Below are 22,034 nucleotides of genomic sequence, written 5' to 3'. Positions count from 1 at the left end.
AAGGGAAAATAAAATCTTCAATGCATTAGCACACGATGCTTTTATGACTATAACCACTGGAGACTGTATCTTACATTAGCTCTAAATCTCCATACTCAACTGTTATCATCAACAGGGCTACAGGAAGACAGCTGAATTTCAAGCAATGCAACGAAAATGCACGTCTTTAGATGGTTTTCATTCTAATTCTCTTTCCAGGGAAAGCAGTAAAATCAAACCAGAATACAAAATTTGTACTCATTAGTTCATTTTATCTCAGTTTCTCTCTCCACAAACACTTTTGTGTGTTGTTCTTTCACTCACACCCCATTTCAGAATCATGTTTAGGACTTCTTCCAGCTACTCATGCTTCCCTTTAGGGGCAGGGGAGGAAACTTCTGGAAAGAAGAAACCACCCTCCAATGCTTCCTTTTATCAGCCCATGATGGCCTTGCATACCCCTAGCTGTCACTGCATGCACAGTGAGGAGAACAGATGTGCCAAGAGCAATTAAAGCAAAAATAACTTTTCTTGGAAGCAAGAAGCTGCAAGTAGAAAAAAGGGGATATATGAGATAGGATAGCCACCCTCAAGTTTAGAAACAAGTATTCAAAGTTCACCTAATAAAGACAGAGAGAGAGTCCACATTTTCAAGGGTGTGGAGAATGCACCAATTGGATGGGGGAGAAACAGGGCTGTATTACTGTAGTGTACTGTAAACCAAGCACAGGTTTTGGAGGCAGTCCAGCACCCATTTAATGAGATCCAGCAGTTGCTGGAGAGCCTGAGTGGAGCATCTCACCGATCTGCAGGACGCACACCTGACAGCCGCCAGCTGAGTGCTGCCAAGAGAGTGCGCAATGGGGAGGCAGTGGCAGGAGCCTGCAAGTTTCAACAATTTCATTTAGCCACAACCAACCCCCAAATCCCAAAATAATGCATTTGTGATGCTCATAAAGATGCCCACACATCTCTCAGCTCAACCAGCCTAAGTTTTAAAATGGACAATAAGAGGAAGAAAAAACTACAAGTGGGACAATTTATCATGCAACTTCTGCCTTGATCCTGAGGTATGAGAAGAATGTGGTTCAAAACTTAGCTATTTGAAGAGCTACCCTGTGCCAGTGGTCATATGCATTTAGAGAAATCTTTTTCAAAGATTAAGAATCCACACAGTGGTACTTAATTTTGAAAAGGGCATTTACATACATGAGATGATTATTTTTTTAAGATAACAAGCCAGATGGTATAATGCTAAGAGAGAACATGCAACTGAAAATACAATATATGAAACTCAGAGGAAATGTGTAACACCTACCAAAACATCCAACCACCATTTTTCCTTCCCTCTCTCTGCCCACTCCAAAGGTTGAATTAAATTGCAATTAAAAGGAACATCCACTAGAGAACTTAAGTCCTACTCAAATGAGAAAAATCCAGAACTAATCTAGCAAAGCAGATGTAAAAGCAAAATATGATAAATTAAGAAATTTTAAAAGAAAAGCTGAGGTACAAATCCCAAATGGTGTTAGAACAAAAAAGAAAAAAAAAAAAAAAAAAAAAAAAAAAAAAAGGCACTTATTCAAACACAGATATCTGCCAGACAGATTATAGGAATGAAAGTACAATAGTAAGGATACAAAGAAAATAAAGCTGCAGCAAAAAATTGACACGGTCTTCCCTTCACAACTCCACAAGCAAAGAACAGTCTTTGCAGGAACTATTCTCAGATGCTGCACACCATAAAAAGTGGGTAGTCATAGCTACCTGGGCCATATGACAATCACCTGAAACTTCCACAGGAAATTACTGAACTGGGATCTGTGATGCACACCTATCCATTCCTCAGATAGTTAGGTAGCTGCTTGAGCACAGTGACACACCCAGTGTTCAGGGAGGGAAGGTGTGAGGGTGCTGAAGTGAAAGAATGAGGGAAAGAGAGCAAGAATAAAAAAAGAACCTCATTATGAATCTGGAGAACCTCAGAATCATAAACAACTGAAATAAGCAAAAAAGGAGAAATTTTATGAATAGATTCAACAGCTGCACTAATGAGTAAAAATGACAAAGAATAACTTGGGCATGTGTCTTGAATCCACTACCAATCTTAGAAAGAGTCACTACACATAGTGACAAGAGTGATCTGGATGACAGAGACTTTGGATTTTTAGGTTTGTTAGAAAATTAAATTTTATCACACCTGAGGCTCTTAAAAATTTTACTCCCTTGAGACAGAGTCCTCACTTGTCTCATCACATCATTCACATCAGAACTCATCAGATATAGATGATTCACAAAAGGGGTGGAAAAACTAGGGGGCAGCAGTTGCTGCTATGAGGAAATTACTCAGATTTAATTAATGCAAAGTAACCCACAGGAGAGATTTTCCTGTATTTCACTAACATATACAACAATATACAACAGAAATTACTGCTACACAAGAAGGAAAAGCTGAATTTCACAGACTGTTCTATGAACATACAATTTTCATACTTCACAGCAGTAAAAAACAAAACAAAAAATAAAACAAAGCTCAAAGACAGACAGACCAGCAGAGGCTTGACAAGACACCCAACTGCATGGCTCCTAGTTTGCCCTGGTCTTCTGTTCCCACCCCAAGCATCTGCTCCTGGCTCACACAGAGAAAGAAACCTGCCTAGGCAGACTTTTGGCCTTTTAAGCATCAACATCCATCACCTGCCATCATGTACTAGTGATCCAAGGTTCCACTGTCTCAAGAGTATGATAATTATATTTCTGTTATTAGTCAGTCACATATACTAGTACACTGAAAGGATATAATGGTTCACAGCAATGAAACTTGTACTAATTACAAGTATTCACAGAAACCTAAGGAAGATGAAAGGTTACAGGGGATTTCTCATATATGAATAGATCCTGTTAGACTCACTCTCCTCTATAAGCACAAGAAGAGCTAGAGTAGATTTTTCCCATTTTCAGAGAAAATACAAACTTTAAAACAGCCCAGACTGTACTGCGTCATTGCTATATGACACACATAATGACATCACTGGGAAAAAAACTGCAAAATGCCTTAATAATCCATATCTCATGATAAAGAAATGCTGAGGATATGGACCTGCTGAAGCAAGTCCAGAGGAGTACCAGGGAGATCACCAGAGGGATGTAACACCTCTCCTGTGAAGACCGGATGAGAGAGTTGGAATTGTTCAGCCAGAGAAGAGAAAGCTTTTTAGAGCTTATTAACACATGCACGAAAAGTTGGCCAAAGTAATTTTTCCACTGATTTCTAAGGAAGCGGTTGCACAAGATCATACTATTTCTTCCTCACATGGAAAAGGGTGAAAACATTTTACTTTCATAGCTCTGGTAATGTCTTGGTAAGTCCTTGGTAAGTCAATGCCTGAGACATACTTGTCCTGCAATGTTCAGTCAGGAACAGCAACTCACAGTTTGACTGTTAAACTGCAACAATAAATTAGTAACCTCAGGAAGGTCAACAAGGCCAAGTGCCAGGTTCTGCCCCTGGGTCAGGGCAATCCCAAGCAGAAGTTCAGGCTGAGAATGGACAATGACCAGCCTTGGGAAGAAAGAACTTGGAGGTGTTTGTGGACAAAAAGCTCAACAGTGACTTGGCAGTGTGCATGCCCAGCTCAGAGAGCCAAATGGCTACATCAAAAGCAGTCTGGCCAGCAGGTCAAGGGAGGGGATTCTCCCCCTCTACTTTTGTGAAACCCCACCTTCATTACTGTATTCAGTTCTAGGGTTCCCAAAAGAAGAAAAACATGGCCCTGTTGGATTGTGTCCAGAGGAAGGCCACCACTACTATAATCACAGGAGTGGAACACTTCATTGAGGACAAGCTGAGAGAGTTGGGGCTGTTCAGCCTGGAAAAGAAAAGACTTCACAGAGACCTTACAGCACTTTCCAGTACATAGAAAAGAAAACCAGAGAGGGACTTTTCAGAAAGGTATGTAGTGATAGGACAAGTGAGAATGGCCTTATGATGGAGGAAGGCAGATTTAGATTAGATATTTGGAAGAAATTCTTTACTGTGAGGGTGGTGAGGTACTGGAAGAGGTTATCCAGAGAAGCTGCAGCCTTCCCATGCCTGGAGGTATCAATGACCAGGCTGGAGGGGCTCTGAGTAACCTGGTCTAGTGGAAAAGTTCCCTGGCCATGAAAGGAGGGCTGGGACCAGATGGTTTTTAGGGTGCCCTTTGAACCGAACCATTCTAGGACTTTATGACTCTTAATAAAGAAGTTTAAAATATCTATACATCACAATGTTGCCAACTAAAATTCTCATTACCTATTTAAGGAAATGGCTCTTCTGCTACATATTAAAACTAAGCCTTCAAGTCTTGTGTTTCAGTAGTTTAGTCCCTAGTTAAGCTGATCCTAACACTTTATATTGGTACTTTATTAGTGTTTTTGACATCACAGGAAAAGAAACCCAAACAAAATAAAAAAATTAAAATTTCTGGAGTTATGAAAAACTGGGTAGTTTCCAAGAATATTTTCAATTACCAATTTACACCATCTACCATAGTAAATATGAGGAACTAATTTGTAAAATGTGTGTTGTGTATTTTTGGGGTTTTTTTCCCCCCATTCTTAATTAGTCCTTATAGATATGTAAACCCCAACCCCAAAATGGTCACAAGTCAGAAAAAGCTAAGAGAAATAACTATCAATATACACATGTATGTTTTATATGTCTGTGTGTATACACACACACACACCCTCATATACGCATGATACAAATAAACACATACCAAATGGACTACTGCCCATTTTAAAATTCTCTTCCATCTCAATTCAGAAGACATAAGGTCACTTACATTCCTGTGTTGCTGAAGGTGCTCCTTCCTTGCACGATAATTTGCTGCTGCTCCTGGTGAGCATGGAGCCTAGATATTCACGAGGTGTTGAAAAATCTTTCTTATAAAGAGCCTAATAAGAAACCTGGGAACATGTCTATAGGCTCCTGTTTCTGGATTATCAAAGATTTTTCTAGAACATTATAATTGGACATTTAGGACAACTTAAGCATTAAGAAATTATTTTTATTTTGGTTTTGTATTGCAAAGGCTGTTGCTCTGTCTTCAAGAGCTCAACTGAAATAGGAGTAACTACTGAGGTATGAAAATACTGAAGGAAATATTTTACAGTGTTTAATTAGAGTTGAGTCACACTGTAGTCCTACACTTGACATGCATACGCCTTTGGACTTGACACCTATTAAATGCTGAAATATTTTCTGCAGCCTTTGATCTCAGATATCCTTTTTCACTTTTTGAAGTTATGTAACTTTAATAGACACCACAGGAGCAAATTACTAGAGCTAGGAGTCACATGTTCTTAGAAAGTAAATAAAGGCAATGGCTGTAAACATCTCTAGTAGATGGTGATCTTAAGAATTAGATCATAAAGCATGATTATTTCGATGCAGAATGACTTATGTGTGCATGTCCTACCGCAGGAAGCCACAGACTACTGGTCAGAGCATCCATTTCCCTCTGTAATCTTTTGAAAGTCTATTTCAGCTTAGAAATTGTGGAGACTTCTATAAGGAAGGTACTTATGTAACCAGTATAAGTCATTTTACAAATGCAGAAAGAGAGAGAAGTTTAAAGAAGCACAGACTTCGCATCTGTAAAAAGGTAAGCTTTTGTAACTAATTTGAAATAGAGTTGAGTCAATAAAAATTAAAAAACCACCATTTTTGTTTTACAGATCAGCAAAATTGTATAATGCTTTTAAGCTATCCTAAAGTTAAGAACATACATGGAATCACATCAACCCCTCAGTATAAAAGTATATACTCATCTCATGTTATGAGATGGGATGACTGCATCCCTGTGAGCTCATAAAAAGAGTGGTTTGGTACTTCCATAAGAGATGACAATGGCTGCTATGGACCTCTATTTTTCTCTTTCTACAAAAGTAATACCCTAAACTATTAAATACTGCAGTTCAGAAGAACATGTTGCAGCTCATCTAAAAAGAGAGATGAAACAATCCGGATTCATTGGAAGCACTTAGTAATCTCAGAGGGGATAAACAGAGTTAGAGATGAAAGAGGTTCAGAAACTATCTTCATCAACTCAACATTCACACACCACCCCTCCCCCAATTTTTCAAAGTAGTGTTAATTTAGGTTTTAGAACTGTGTGCTAAAAAAGAACAGTCAGGAAGACAGCAAAAAGCTCAGGAGAAAAAAAAAAAAAACAACTATCAAACATGCTTATTTTTGTTTGTTTGTTTTTAAAAAGCCTTTTGCTGTTATATTCTAACCCTTTTTCACTCTAGATTCAGTGCATTAAAGAGACCTGTATTTCTGAGGAAAATAATCAGGGAAGCTGTAAATGGTAGATATTAAAAGTTTATTTCAAGTTAATAATTTTTTTTCTTTCCTCAAAAGAACTGAAGGGGAGGGAGGCCAGAGGCACCCTGTAGTGTAGGACAGTCTCCAACCTGGAGAAAGCACTGTGGACTCCACAGCTGTCTCTCAGCTTGGGTTCCTGTAAATCTCACATCCACAAATGCAGAAGGGCCACTCCTGTGTTCAACCCCATCACACTGACTTTGGTAGCACAATGGCCAACACAGCACACAAGTCTTGGTAGCACAAAGTAACAGCTGCCAGCAATTTAATCCAAACATAAATTTTAAAAGAGAGTATTAAACACGACCATAAGGAAGACCTCAGGTTTGGTTACTATTAATGTTCTAGAATATACCCTGAATTAGGTAGATTTGCTAGCCATTTGCAGATTGCTAGATTTTAAAAATACAAAACTAAATGCCTTTAGAGCAGCTCAAATATGATAAAATCAGTCCATGCCATGAAGCCAGTTCCTTTTGAGCACAAGAATGCCTTGTTAAAAAAGGAGTACACGGAAATGTATATTCTTTCCCATAAGGTAGCTGTTCATTATCGCACAGTGATATTTCAGAACAGAAGAATTAAATGTCCAAATAAGGGACTTTAATTAGTTAGTTTTTTTGAATCCAGGAGGCATATCAACCCTCTGCATATCAGTGTTGAGAGAAATACTGTGAAAGAGACCATTTCACAAAACCTTCTGTAATGTGGTAAAATGGCCAAGTACTACATCTGAAATAGTATGTCAAAAGAGGCTCCAGCAGAAAAAAAAACTTACTGCAGCTGGTGCCCAGTCACATGATTTTCATGGATTCCATGATTATAAAGCAAGAATTGTGCAGCACAAACACTGCTAAAATGCTGGCGTAGGAGTATTATTCACATGCTTTTGTGACTCGGCTTCGGCGCTGGTAGATGGAAATGATTTTACTTGTCCAGAGCTGCTGCCCGCCCACAGCAGCCCGGCTGCTCTGGCTGATGGTGCTGCCTCCCCCCAACCTCTTCCCTCCCTCCCTCCCTCCCCACGGCTGCGCGCACTCGCACCCCCGTGGGCTGCTCGTTTTGAAATCACTACGGTAAGTACAGAGGTCTATAAAAAACTAGAAAAATAGGGGGTGGTCTCTTCAGCTAAGCCATAAGCAATGCAAAATGCAATCATATAAACCCACAAATAAATAGGAACTTTTTACAAGATTTTATGGTCACAGCTAGAGTGAGCATTTGCTACAGTTCATAATTTCCTCTCCCTTGAGAACTTAATACCACTTACAGAACTGAGGAAAGCCTATAGAGGTTATTTTTCCTATGCATGGGTTCCCTCTGTTATGAAACCCAGAGCTGTCAGACCTGGCGATAGCAGAGTGTGCACAACCTCAGCAGCTGCAGAATCAGGGATTACTGAAATCACTGCTTACACTACAATGGCCCAGGACGAGGACAACCCTCAGCATGCTAGATATTTGAAGGATTTTAACTACACTGTGCATACAGTCACACCTTTGAAAAGGGTTTGAAAACATTGTACATTAATTAAAACATGAATTAACAGAGAAAATTTGAGCTCTTCAAACAGTAAAACAAATTTTACTGTCTTCTATTCATGTACTGTATTCTATAAAGGAACAAGAAAAGGAAAGTCCAGTTTACAGCACTACTATGTTTCAGCAGCATGCTGTCTTTGCCAAGGATAATACTGGAAATCTGTTTTTGGATTCCTCAGGGCCCCCACCTACCCCCCAAAAAACCCATAACTATCATTTCATGCACACAGATAAGAATCAACTGCCTCTGAACAAACTATAAGATGCTCAACACTCAGCAATTTCTTTAAGCTTACACTAGAGTCCCCAAAATTTTCAGTCCCAACATTAATTCTATTGTGCACATTGAAGTATGTGGGGAGAAGGAGGGAAATAAGGGAAAAAGGCACAACAGAAACACTGAAACCATCAAGCAGAACTTGGAGTTTGAGTCAGAAAAAGATCAGATCAGAGAAATTTGTCAGAAAGATTTGTCAAAATCAAATCTTTTAGAGAGAGAAATTTAAAAATACTGTACTTACCTTACAGTGCAGTTCCTTTCATCCAGTTTGTTAATGTTAGAGAAAATACACTCCCCATCTTCCTTTAAATCCTCTGCTTGCCTCCTTACTTCAACTGATACTTCCTAAAAGAGGTTTATAATACAAGTAAGAGACCAAGTCATCATGTTTCAGACTCCTATAAAATCTGTGATTATGGAACCTCTTATTTGTGGGTTTGCTCTGTTTGAATATACATGAAGTCAACAGCATAGCATGTTTTAAGCTTGTTTGGCTTTAAGCAGTACAGTGTGCTCTGTGACCTCTTGTACTGCACTCCCAACCTGGCTGTGCTTGCGCTGCTGCTCTGCTTTGCTGATCTACAGAAGAGCTTAACATTTATAGAAACGTTTGCAACTTCCATTTGGCAAAAACAAACAAAAAAAAGAGGCACAGAAGTTGCAGAAGAGTTGCTCACATTTTATGAGATGCAAGTATGCACCGGGTTGTGAATCCCGTGCATGTACTTTATTTGCTCAGTAAAACACCAACAGTGCTGTTCCAGAACGTTATTATCTCACTATCTTCAAACAACCCCACCCAAAGCATAGCTTTGCATTACAAACACTGAACCTACAGGAAATTTAATTGCGCATTAGCACTGGAATAAACTGAATCATATATGCAAAACAATATCTTTATTTACTTCAGTCTGTTGTAAGCATCTTCAATGCACTTATCACCATATTTTCCAGGTGCCTAAACAGGTGTCTGCTTTTTGCCTCAGGAGGCCTATACTGAACTTAAGGGCACTGACTAATAATCCAGAAATGCATACAGGGAATAGATTATATGATTTTCTTCTGCTGGGTAGGCAATTATTTAATAATTAAGTGAATCTAATTTTCAAAGTAACTTCCAGGTGAATATTTTCAGTGCTTGGAATCTCTACTCTAGTAAATTATCTGCATAGTTAAGTCTGCACATAGAGCTCAAAAATAACTTTTGCCTAACTTAAAAGACACAAAAAACTCATGGAAAGACAGTCCAAAACTTTTAGAGATTAAATTCTATTCTTGCAGAAGACGAAGTTCAACACAGGTTGAACACACTGTGACTCCTTGTACATATCAGGCAATCTTGTAGCTTGAACAACATCTTTTAGCAGAACTAAAGAGACCTGGTTTCTCTGTTTACTTCCAGTGCCACCTGCCAACCATTGCCTGGCCCTGCTCAGTTAAAGATTAACGCAATATTTACTTGCAAGTTGAACAGGCATCTCTCGAAGGAATAAATGTATACATCTTAAATCAAGCAAACTGACATAAAACAAAACATTAAGCAATTTCATTGTTGCTGTGGCTTTAACATTAACAGGCATATTTGTAATCTCTAAACTTTATGAGGCAGAAATTTTGTCCTATGTAGCTTTTGCGGGAAGCAAGTTTAGAAGAAAACAAGAAATCTGTGGAAATTATTAGACCATTAAAAAATTAGACAAAAGTATGTATTATTTACATGTGCAATACTTTTCTTCATGGTTTCAGAGAATTCAAATGGGGAATACAGCCACACTAATGAAAAAATAAGCCTGGGTGAAAATTGCTTTGAATCTTAAAAATCTCTACTGTAAAAAAGAGGGTATTAGCAAATCAATCATGTTTTTTTCCATCTGACTACAACACACAAGAAATTACTTTGATCCAATTGAGCAGTTTGATCTTCCTTCCTTATTTTACTTAAGATATCTACCTATAATATTGACTCCTTTACAGACAAAAGGAAAACACCATATTACATACTGTTCCTAATTTGGAAATTTTCATAAACATTTTCTTTTCCCCTCCACTCCTCTACTGTCCTCCACCACCCTGGGCAACTAAAGGATAATGCAAAAGAAAGACACTTGTACCTGTTTGTAGGAATCAGTGGAAGGGGATGATCTAGACCTCTCATGGGTGTATTGGGATTTCCCTTGCTGTTCATGGCCTGTATCAAGGATATTATCAGCTGAATGGTACCTTCCTGAGCCCCTTGGCTCTACTGGCTTCCACTGCTCCTTCCACGATGCCTCATATTCTGCAAAGGTTTCCAGGCGCTGTGGCTGTGCAGATTTCCCAGTCCTCTCAGCAGCCTTATTGCTGCTGCTATGGTGGACACTATCTTTTGAAGCATGAGCAGTTTCAAGTCCAACAGAGGCTACCCGACCTCTTCTCTCATACCACAGCCCCTCTCCCTCTTGTGCTTTCCTATCTGGCCTCTCAGGCTGTCCCTCTGCTGGACCATGGGGACTTGGTTTCTGTGATGATTTTCTAGATGCAGGCTTACTTGTTTCTTCAAAAAATTTCCACCTGTCTGCAAATGAGCCCAGGGCTTCTTCTGATATATTTGGACGGCAATGAGCATGGCATTCGTCCTCTGACATGCCCACCTCATTCATCTTGTCTGGTTCTGAGTATGACTTCAGTTTTTGCTCTATTGTGAACCTCTTCCTGGCTCCAATCCGAGAAATGTGATGAGTGCCACTCCCTGTAGGGTTTGGTTTGGCTTGTGTAGCCTCAAGAAATCCAGAGACATCTTCAGAAACCAAAGCCAGTAATGAAGAGCTGTAACTACCAGTTTTCCTCTCGGGTGACCTGGGCACGTATTCAGTGGGGCTGGGCTCCAAGTCCCGACGTCTGAAGGATGTCGCGCTCAGAACCCTAGCCTGTGCTTCCTTGAGGTGATCTTTGTAGGTGCTGGTAGAGTTTGTGTCTGGGGAGGTGGTGACATTCTCTGTTGAATCTGGTTTCCACGTCTCACCGCACTCCTCTGTTTCAGATGACCCTATTAGTGTAGCAGTACTTCTGCTTTTCTGCAGCTTTGCTCTTCTCATTTGGATCTCATTTCTGAGGGTTGTTGCAAAACGATCACTCCTTCGTGCCTGTTTAGACAGGTGAGTGTCAAATGAGGTCTGTCGTTCTGTTACCACTTCTGGCTTGTTGTCAGACTGTTTTTTCCCTTCCTGAGCTAAAGAGTGCAACATTGGCGTCTTCTGAGGAGAAATCTTGCTACTCTCATCTTTCCCCCACCTAAAATCTTTTTGAACAGATCTGTTTTCAGTGGTATGGACACAGCCCTTTCCATACTCCTGCTGACTGTGCCTCATTTCACTTTCCTCAGAGTTGTTCTCACAGCTTTTCTTTTGCCCAGATTTTTCGGTATGATTAAGTTTTTTAGATTCTTCTACTAAAGCACACCTAGCATCTTCCTCTCTGTCCACTGGGTAATGACTGCTGTTTTCACACCTTGTCAGTGAAGATTCAATAGATTGTTGAGGTAGATAGTATTTTGGGTTTGGGGCCATGGTAATAACTGCAGAATTTTCATGAGGTCCAAGAGACACATCGGTTCCCACTGCAGGTTTCCAGCTGTCATCCTTGAGCCGTAGCGGCTTTGAGCTTCCCTGAGCAGGCTGTTTTGCTGTCACACAATAATACCGACTTTGTCCAGTGTTGTCCACCTTCTGTTCAGCAGCACTGTTCACAGAAGAAGTGTTGAGCAGACTGGCTTGGTTTGGACTGTAGCCATGAAAATTACCTGTAGTTAACTCCTGAATGCCACTGTAGGACAGATAATGTTGCTGATCTTTAGGTGCAGCTAAGATTCTTGCACTGTGATAAAAGGTGCTTTCATCACTGTACTGGTGCTGGTGGTGGTAAGTGTAAGCAGGCTGTGCAAACCTAACATCGGTGCTGGACAACGATGGCTGCAGTTTGTTCACAGCTCCTGCATTACTACTGTACCTTTCACCAGCTGAAGAAAAAGTGTGTTCTGAACTGAGATCAGATTTATAATTTGAGCTGCTGATCCTCCTGTCACATGTTCTGGAGGGCCGCTGCTGCTGCTCTGCAGTTTCCAAACTCCAGTCACTCCTGGGCTGAGATAGGTTCAGGGCTGTAAAGTGCTGTGTGCTGGCACCCTCTGAGTACACAGGGCCATGGGCTTTCTCATGGCCCTTGGTGGCAGCAAAACTGTCACTACGGAGAGGAGGAGGTGGGGGGGGAGGAGATGAAGACTTCTTCTTATCAGGAACATACCAGACAGGTCCAAAACTGGATCTTCCTGAGCTAGTGAGCTTGGCATCTGGGTGTTCCTCTGTTCTAGGACCTTTGTTATTCTCATATTGGATGGGAGCTGGCAAATACCCAGGTTTGTCCTCTGTTCCACTGCTGTCATTCAAAAACTGGCTAGACTTGCTTCCATGCTTAGCAGCCTCCCAGGGGCCCACTTTGTAAAGCATGTTCTCTGTTGAAGAAGTGTCTGCATTGGACAGAGTGTGGTCAGGGGTGCTAGAACTCGTGGAGAAAGATCCATAGGCTGAATCCCGCTTGCTTTGGCTCCCTAGATGATCAATACTACTATTAGACCTTGCAGAAGAAAGTCTTCCATACTGGGTTACTTGGGGAGTGTGGTCCCAGCTGTCCATACTTCCCAAAGAGCTGAATTGGTCAGAAGTGCGAAATAGACTTGACTGATCCCATGAGTTTGACAGGTCATTAGAAGAACAACTACTGAAGGAAACAAAAGAAAAGTGTCAGAATAAATATCAAAATGTCAAAAAATGCCACAACATAATTATAATCACACATTTTAATAATATTGGTTAAGATCCATCTGCACAGCAGTTAAAGACAAACAATCTAACAAAATTGAAAGTTTGAACACAAAGTCAGGGCTCCAACTTTATACTCCACTACTGATGCAAAGCTTGAAGACTTAGTAAGTAACTCAGCTTCCCTATTTAAGTTTGCCAGTAAGTAATATGCATTTATCTCCTTGAAGGGTCCCTTCTCCTTGTGAATTGTTGATTTTGCTGACGTTTAAAAAAATTCATTTGTGCTCCATTAGCTCCCTCTTTCCCAGGACAGACACCAACTTATTTTTCAGCGTATTTTCCAGGCACCCCGATTCTTCCAGCTATTAAACTCACATACTTCCTCTCTTCATCTCTGAAATATAACTCTAAATTTCTTCAACCCATGATGTTATTTTCTCATCAGTAAGTTACTCCCATAAAGTTATATCCACACCTGCCTATTTGTTTGATGTTTTAACTGTTAAGCAGAGATGCACTAAATGCATTTGTCTCAAATACTACCTACACATGCACCTTAGCAGTGTGGTTTCAAAACACTCTCAGGTTGACACTCTTACAACAACATTCAATTCCACCCAGTTCCACAACATTGTCATGAAAACTTCAGAAGATGTCAAAGCAACATAAGCTCTGCATGGCCAAACAAACTTGTAACATTCCTTCCAGAATCCTTACCAGTTTCTCCCTACCGCTCTTTCCTCTATAAAATCCTCTTTGATACTGTACTTTATTCAGGTCTTTTGCCAAGGACACTATTCCAAAATCCTGCTGCTTCTGTTACTTTCCTACCCCGTGAGTTTTGTTTGTTTTGTTTCATTTTCTTTAATTTCTTTTCTCTCTCACAATACCTATCTCCTGTCAATCCAACACACTGATGCTGAAATGACAGTCTTTCCAATTATTCTCATCACATCTTCCTGTTTGAACTTCACTGGCAGCTCCTCCTGCTTTTATATATCAAATTCAAATTCTTGCCTTTGCATGCAAAGCCCCTTGGTAGAAATCCCAGAATTATTCCACTTCCCTGTAGCTATAATTATATGAAGCATCTATCAAATCTTGTGCTGTAAAGAGGCCTATGAAAGCTAGCAATGAAACTAGATTAGTCCACATAAAAAAATACAAAGAGTGATAGAGGTATTTTCTTCTGTCGAAAATATTGCAAAGGTCAACTCAATAGTTCTCTGGAATTCAGTACTAACAGAATTGCTTTTTCCCCCCTCTACTACTGCAGCCTTTAAAACTTCTTTTCTTATACAACATGGTCAAAAGCAATTTATATGAAATAATGTATGCTTTATGCTTATTTTCTAAAAGCATTCTATTAACAAGATACACTAGCAATGGCGTCATCTTGTGGGGTTTTATGTTCTTTCATTTGTTTATTTTCAGCACTCAAAACATCTTGCTGAATCCTTAAAAAGATATTGTCATCTTAGGCTGATACTGTGTTTCATGTAAAAAGTATCTTGGTCATTACCAGGATTTTTTTGTCTAAGAAAAATGTAATCCGGATATTACTAAGAATTGCTGATATTCCAACTCAATTGAGCACTAAGGAGATCACCAAACCATTAAGGTTGGAAAAGACCTTTAAGTTCATAAAATCCAAACAGATAGTTGGCATTAATTAAAAGAAAGATGCCACTTGTGCAGGAAAGTCTCCGTTTACAGGTCTCGTGTAAATCTGCTGGTATCAAATGTGAAGCAGAAATCATAAGCATAGAAGATCAAAGCCCTGCTAGGAAATGCCTAATGGAAACCCAGCAGAAGCAGCATACACTTTAAAGAAGGACAGGAAGGTTTCTAATGGCATGTTTCTGCACAGCATGGCCTCCTGTGGTCCTAAACTGAAGAGTAATCCTGTGAATTCTGACATGGAAGAGAGTCCAAATGTCAGTTGTCTGCCTGAGCCTGGCTGGCATCCCAGGTTATCCTCCTCTCAATGGCTGTTTTAGAGCAGATTCATAAAAGCACCTATACTGCTGATCAAAATCTGACAGGTGAAGTCCAGAAATAATCTACAAACATCATCCCTTGGCCACATTGGCCAGTAAACACTTCCCAACCCTGGGGCATGAGCTTCTGTTCCTGGACCCTTAGAGAAATGATCTCATCTCAGCAACTGCATGGGATTACAACTCAGATGCACCTGACCCTAACTGCCCCAAAACCTCAGTTTAGGTAGCCGTCCCACAGCCACACCTATAATACCAGAATGAAGCAGAAGAGGTGATGGAGTTCATCCTGCATAAATGGGCACAGAAACAAACCCAAGCACTTCTCACTTATAGTATACCCTACTGCAAGAAAATGCAAGGTTTAAACTTTCATCAACTTAAGGTAGTTCACTTACACTCCTCCCAGAAAAGTGGACTCAGCCTTAGTTTAGGAAGGGCCAGGAAAAAAAGTCTCCACTATGTTATTAAGGTGTGACTTCTGTGAAAAAGACAGAAGATTGATAGAGGGAAACGAAGTCACAGAAAGCTTTACAAGTTCTAGCTCTCTAGCCTTGCATGAGAGGCATCTAGACCTAGCCTAGTGCTTCCAAGGTAACTTAAAATTTTTGCATTAATGTTACATAATAATAAGCCCATACATACAGTGCTGGATGTGGAGGGCTGGGTTCCAGGACAACCCTCTCTCCTATATACTGGTACAGCCTCTTCTGGTCTGTCTTCCTCTAGCTTCATCCACCTTCTCAAATATTCAAATTCATTAGGCCGGCAAAAAGAAAGTCCCAGAAAAACCAATCGACAAAAAAAACCTAAAGCAAATCAAACTGCCCATACCTTAACCTAGCAGTAGACAGTATGGACAGTCTTCACAGGGTTCTTTTGGCCAGCTGTGCCCCACTCTACCAACACAAAAAAGTGTCGCTCCCTCCTCCACCCTTCAATGAACTCTCCATATTTTACAAGTGATTTAGTGAATTTTCACACTCACAGAGAGAATGCAGGTAGGCACATTCAAAAGACATTTTAGGCTTTGAATCTCAGATGTTTAGCTCAAGGAAGGACATAAAATTCCAGAAATAGCCCAGGGATGGGAGGCTTTGGCTAGAAACATCCCCTCCTCGGGCTATTTCCATTATCTCCTTGCATACTGCTGCTTTCAGCTACTAATTGCTGTTCTTTCCAATCAGCTGAGCTTTTTATGAAATGTACTTGTAAAATGGGGAATCTCTGAGGCTGCCCATCTCTTTTTAAAGATCAGCAAGCCCAAAGAAACCCACTCTACAACTGAGATCCCCAAAATACCAAAATCCTTGGGCTGCCACTATGGGAATGCTGGGCCTCCTCCAGCAGCCGCACAGTAAAAGCAGATCTGCCACTGGAAAGGTCTTGGACAACAGACACCAGGACTGAAAACACCTCCCAAATACATCACCTTTAATGGGCAGCACAGGTAGCCAAACGGTTCAGGATGGCAGTGACCTGGCAACTGTGATATTAGACTATGCTAAGGCCACTAAATCTGTCAGCAGCATGTGAGAAAGAATCTCTTTTTTTTTTTTTTTTTTTTAGTATTAGTGTCTGCCAGTAGTTGCAGCTATTTCTGATATGTGAGGGGAGAAGGCTGCCCTATTCCAATCCCCCTCTTCCATTACACCCCCAATTTCCTAGCCAAACCTCATTTCAAACTGGCACTGAACCACTTTTTCCTCTTTTTTAAGTAGTGGGACACACCCAGCTCCTATCAAAACACACGTTGAGACACATCTTGTAGTATTTTACTTTCACAAGGTACAAGGACAACCACCAGGAAGAGAAGAAAGCATATAATGATTTACAGCTTAGTGTAGAAGATTCATTAATAGCAGAAATACTCTTTAGTTATAGCATTGCAATGAGGAACTCCATAAAAGAGTTTAGAAATTTCTGAATTTTGTTTCAATTTACAAGGACTTTGAATGTATTAAAATCTATAAATCTAAACCCATCTACATGATATTTAAATACAAACTTTAAATCAGTGTAAACCAGCAGAAATTGTAATCAAAGTTCCTAAAACTTCTACTAATAAAGTATTACAAAAAACATTTTAAAAAAAAACCTTTCTGCCTAATGTCATCTTTATGCAAGGGCAGATAGCAACTTCACTTAAAAACAGTAGGGAGCTCCTGAGGAAAACAATGTGAAAGTATTGTAAATGTTCACCTAATTGTAAAAATTATATGAAAAATAAAATACTGAAGTATTAATGTTCTTTTGTTTTGACAACCACAAAACATTAACCTCTAGAAGTAATGAGTCAGCAGAAAATGTAAACCACTAAGTACAGAAAACCAAAGTCTACTTCCCAAAACAGAATTGCACACCAGACTCATTTTCTTTAATGCTCAGTGTAACTATGGCCAAATGGGAACTGAGAAGGAAAAAGTAACAAAAGACATAAAAGCCCCACCCACTCCCCCCAAAAATCCCCCAAGAACCAAGAAAATCTTTCATGAAAATGATAAAGAATATCACCTAGGAGCAGGAAACAAACAAGAACCTGTAACCAGACACAAACAGGCGTTATCTAAAGGTTTAGAGTTTCACAGCTAAAACTGCCTGGGTGTCAGCCCTTCTCTGTTAGTTTTGAATGTGACCTAACAAATATTAAGGTGCTTTAAACAGTGACTGAAAATAATTGGTCTTATTACCTCTCTAGACAAGCAAGATCACAGATGTAGGGAGGGATTACACAAAGACAGTTAAACTAATTAAACCAGTAACACCTTAAAAGACAACAGTAAAGCATTCTGTACCCTCTTTAGAAAAAGCCTTTTAAACTGTTTGAAACTGCATTTTTAATTTCTTCTCCCTTTCCTATTTCACTTTATGAATATTAATTTTTGATGGTTACTTTGCTTTAGGATTTTACCAGTGGATATTGAAAGGAAATGCAGAGCAAGAAGCATACTCTAGCCTTTAACGCTAGTTTCTTACCTTTCAATCACATGCACATATCACAAACTGTTTCAGAAATCCACTCATCCACACGTCAAACTTCCCCAACTGCCCCTTCATGCACTGCAAGGACAGGCAACTCTAAAGAAATATGAAACCACGATTCTTCGTTGGTTGTTTTTAAAAAAAAACAAACCCTCAACAACATGAGCTCCGTTATTGTTGCCTCACTGTTGAGAGCTGAATGTGTGTAACTTAAGCAGAGACTCACCTTGCATGATAGCTCGAGTGCCAGGAGGCGCAGGCATTAGACGAGGGAAGGTGTGACGTGGCTGCCTCAGGTTGACTTTCGGTAAATTTGGTTGCGTGCCAGGAGTGCGGCCTGCAGGCTAGGTCATTCCTCCTGAAAACAACAGAGGCAGAGAGTGCTACTTTAATGCAAACAGTTCAATAAGGTGATATGCAGCAAAAAATCTACCAGGGCAGCAGTAAAAGGTTTCACAGATAGGAGAGAGGCATAATGACTTTAAATGATAGCAAAACTTTCTACATGTATGCCAGTTTTGAAAAGACATCACCATTTCTTTAAAATGCTTGAGATGCAGTGAAATGCCAATATTTTTTTATATTTTTTAATGGGTAGTAAGGTGGGTGTTTTTTACAAGGAACAGAAACTGATACATTTTCAAGTGCCTGACATGTATCCAGAGCTTTAATAGTAAAAGCTAATACTGAGACTTAGAACTCTTTTACAGCTCAACAACAGTAAGGCTTTGGTAAGATTTTACTGTAGGTAGGTGCACATGAGAGGAGCTAGGAAGAAATAAGTTAATGACAGGAAGGATTAAAGCCACGTACATTGTTTCATACAAGTTAGCGATACAAGCAATCCTATTAACTCCAGGCAAGTTCTGCTTCAGCTCTTGAAATGTTTGGCATCCCAGATACACAGGGAGGTTTTGTTTGTTTTGGTGTTTTCTGGGATTGTTTTTTAAAGAATACATCTCAACAACAGTTCAGTGAATCATGTAAGTCCCCAAATATCTACTTGGCTATCACCTCCAAATGTTCCTGGTCACCTAACAGAAGAGATCCCTTCTAAGAAGTACAACAGTTGTTGTTAGAGCTTTGCACCTTAAAAACTATTTTGCAAAATTGCTTCATACTTCTCCTACTCCCTTCCGTCTGCTCAGGAATTGGCTTCTCCTGGAGGAAGTGTAATTTAAAATTTAGATGCAGTATGAGGTGTGACAAATCCCATCTTTCAAAATCAGAGTCTGAAATAAAGGCTTATAGGACCATAGTTGTTAAGATTTTTAAATGTACTTAGGTACTTAAATCCATTACTCCAAGGTTAAGTAATTTGTCTGAGTTACAGAAGTAATTTGCTACACTGAAAAAGTGTTCCATATTTTCAGTTTGAACTGTAAAAAGGTACTTCTACATTATTTTCTCCCTTTTTATAAATTTGTCTGTTATGAGACATCCATGTATTTAGAGACCAAAACTAAAGCCGGTATCTTCAAAACAGGTCAGCTCTGAGTACATGGCTTTTCACAGTACATTCTGGAAGGTCTGAAAAAAATCAGTGATGATGGCCTTTCCAAACTCTGCATGCAGGATTACAAAAGGAGAATAACAATTCTACAGGGAAACTGTAATTTCACTACTAAGTGCAGCATCATTACTGTCACTATAAAAAGAAGTAATTGTTTCCATAAACAAAAGCTTACTCTTCTCAGCATGACAAAAGAGAAAACAGTTAAGCAGAGCATCTCTAGTTGCCCATTCTTAGTAGGACATGACATTCAGAGAGTGGAGAAGCCCCAGTAATCTTAGTGCAAACAAGTGCAAAAGATTCTGCTCAACCGTGTGATTAGGGGCTCCAGACAGTCCTTGCTTGCTCCAAGCTTGAGTGCAGGTATGGAGAAAGTTGTGATCCACTGTTCAGCTGCACAGAACATCACATGTCCTTTTACCCCCCACTGCTCACCTGTAACACCACTCAGCAAACCACAAATACCTGTTAAGGCCAATTCAGTAGATCTCCTAGGCATCAATTCAGCTGAAAAGGTTTATCTTTTATGAGACAATTACTGTTCTATCATGTACCACTAAGGAAACACAAGACTAGGAAACTAGCACAATACAAGAAGCGTTTGGAGCATAAGGAAAAGAAGGTTGGGAAGAGGGCTTCTGCAACAGTTTAGGCTTGACAAATGGCAGGAGGAATCCAATCACTGGGAAGAAACAGAAGGGATGCACATATAAAGTCAGTACTGTACCTCATGGAACTTGTCAAGATCTTGATAAGATAGTTTCTTGCTACATGAATGTCATTTTCAGAAGGCATTTTCTGTTCTACAATATCCACCACCACTTTCATCTTCCTGAGCAGCCAAGCAAGGGGAGAACAGACTGGACTGAGTTTTGGCATAAGGCAAGTCAAGTGGACAAGAATTAACAAGGTCTGTTCAATTTTCTGTATTTGTGGACACACAGTATTTTTGAGAGGTTTTTTGTTGGGTTTGGTTTGTGTGGGTTTTTTTTGTTTTGTTGTTTTTTTTTTTACATAATAGTCTGAAAAGCCTAAAAATAGTGGTGGGATACCTAGAAGGTGGAATCACAGGCACCTGCTTTTGTTGGGAAGTTCATAACGACTTAAAAATAATTCACAGTGCACAGTCAACAGTACTTTCTGATAGTGACTATAATTAAATGGTGAGAATCTATCCTGCACTTCAAGAAACTACTTTTTCTAAAAAGTGGACTGCAACATAAATATTGATTCTGAAACTCAGCAAATGGAAGGACTAGAAAGAAGAGATTAAAAGATTCAAAACAGGAATATTTTGCAGGTAGCTAAAGAAGCTGGAAGCTGAGCATTTACATTCTAATGTAATACCTCTCTATTACTTCTGAGTGACAGAATGAGATCATCTGAACCTACAATTTAGAAAACCTCCAGCATTAATGGAAGCATTATTAAAAGCATTTCACTGTAAGTGTCTTTCTACCAGTGCTTTTACAGAAGCTGCTGGAAGGAAAATGTTGATAAGCATAGAAGATTGGTTACAAAGGTAAGAAGATAAAAGGCCAGCAGATACAACAACTGAAGCAGATACTTCCCCAGCACCACCTTCTCCAACAGAAATTGTATCATTCTTATCTAACAAATAGCACCTCTGTTGTAACCCTGCCATACAGGCTTTTGCATTTGGAGTAACCAAAGCAAATATGTGACAAGTGCTTCCAGAGGCCTGCATCCAGGTGACAACCAATTGCTAGAACTGATTTCAGAGAAAATAAAATAGTTTGGGTTGGAAGATCAGTCAGTTGAAAGGGCCCTGCCATGGGCAGGGGCACCTTCCACTAGAGCACGTTGCTCACAGCCTCATCCAGGCTGGCTTTGAACACTCCCAAGTATCCACAACTTCTCTGGCAACTTCCACAGCCTCTCCACTCTCATGGTAAAGAATTTCTTCCTAATATCTAATCTGTCTGTTAATGTTTCATTCCGGCCCCCAGCTGAACGAGCAAAGGCCTGACTGCTGGCACACACCTCAAGCCTGAGGCTGCACACGTTTCCCTTCAGGCAGCGGCAGCCACACAGGGCAGAGGCTGGATGTGCCCCTATTCTGAAGCCAAAGCGGCTCTTTATCCCTCCCAAAGGATCGGTTCTCTTCTTTCTTGTCCTGAGCTTACCTGCCCCGCCCGGCGACCCGCGCACGCCCCCTGCCGGCTGCCGTGCGCTGCAACCAGGCCGTCACAGCCCAACGGCGCTCAGACCCGAACTGCCCTCACTGCCCCTCACACAGCCCAACTGCCCCTCCTCACAGCCGAACTGCCCCTTCTCACAGCCGAACTGCCCCTCCTCACTGCCGAACTGCCCCTCCTCACGGCCGAACTGCCCCTCCTCACGGCCGAACTGCCCCTCCTCACAGCCGAACGGTGCTCAAACCCGAACTGCCCCTCCTCACAGCCGAACGGTGCTCAAACCCGAACTGCCCTCACTGCCCCTCCTCACAGCCGAACTGCCCCTCCTCACGGCCGAACGGTGCTCAAACCCGAACTGCGCCTCCTCACAGCCCAACTGCCCTCGCCCCTGAACTGCCCCTCACGCCCGAA

The 22,034-nt window shown here is 40.5% G+C and overlaps 1 protein-coding gene across 4 annotated transcripts in view; it reads right to left on the bottom strand.

The window, feature by feature from the left end:
* The window catches only part of SHROOM2 (shroom family member 2), a 116,353-nt gene that overhangs the window by 26,424 nt on the left and 67,895 nt on the right, over nt 1–22,034 (bottom strand). Inside the window, exons 3-6 of one of the 4 annotated variants that reach the window (XM_056490390.1) lie at nt 20,192–20,296; nt 18,178–18,309; nt 10,285–12,922; nt 8,415–8,518 (exon numbers count right to left, since the gene is read on the bottom strand). In XM_056490390.1, coding sequence (XP_056346365.1) covers nt 8,415–8,518; nt 10,285–12,922; nt 18,178–18,309; nt 20,192–20,296 — 2,979 coding nt within the window. Of the gene's footprint in view, nt 1–8,414; nt 8,519–10,284; nt 12,926–17,945; nt 18,017–18,177; nt 18,310–20,191; nt 20,297–22,034 lie in introns of those variants that run through there. The other 3 variants (XM_056490356.1, XM_056490365.1, XM_056490375.1) reach the window with 3 other exon arrangements.

The sequence above is a fragment of the Oenanthe melanoleuca genome, chromosome 1 (genome assembly GCF_029582105.1).
Source record: "Oenanthe melanoleuca isolate GR-GAL-2019-014 chromosome 1, OMel1.0, whole genome shotgun sequence".
Taxonomy (NCBI): domain Eukaryota; kingdom Metazoa; phylum Chordata; class Aves; order Passeriformes; family Muscicapidae; genus Oenanthe; species Oenanthe melanoleuca.
The sequence above is the reverse complement of the archived record's forward strand: the minus strand, read 5'-3'. Positions and strand labels throughout refer to the sequence as shown.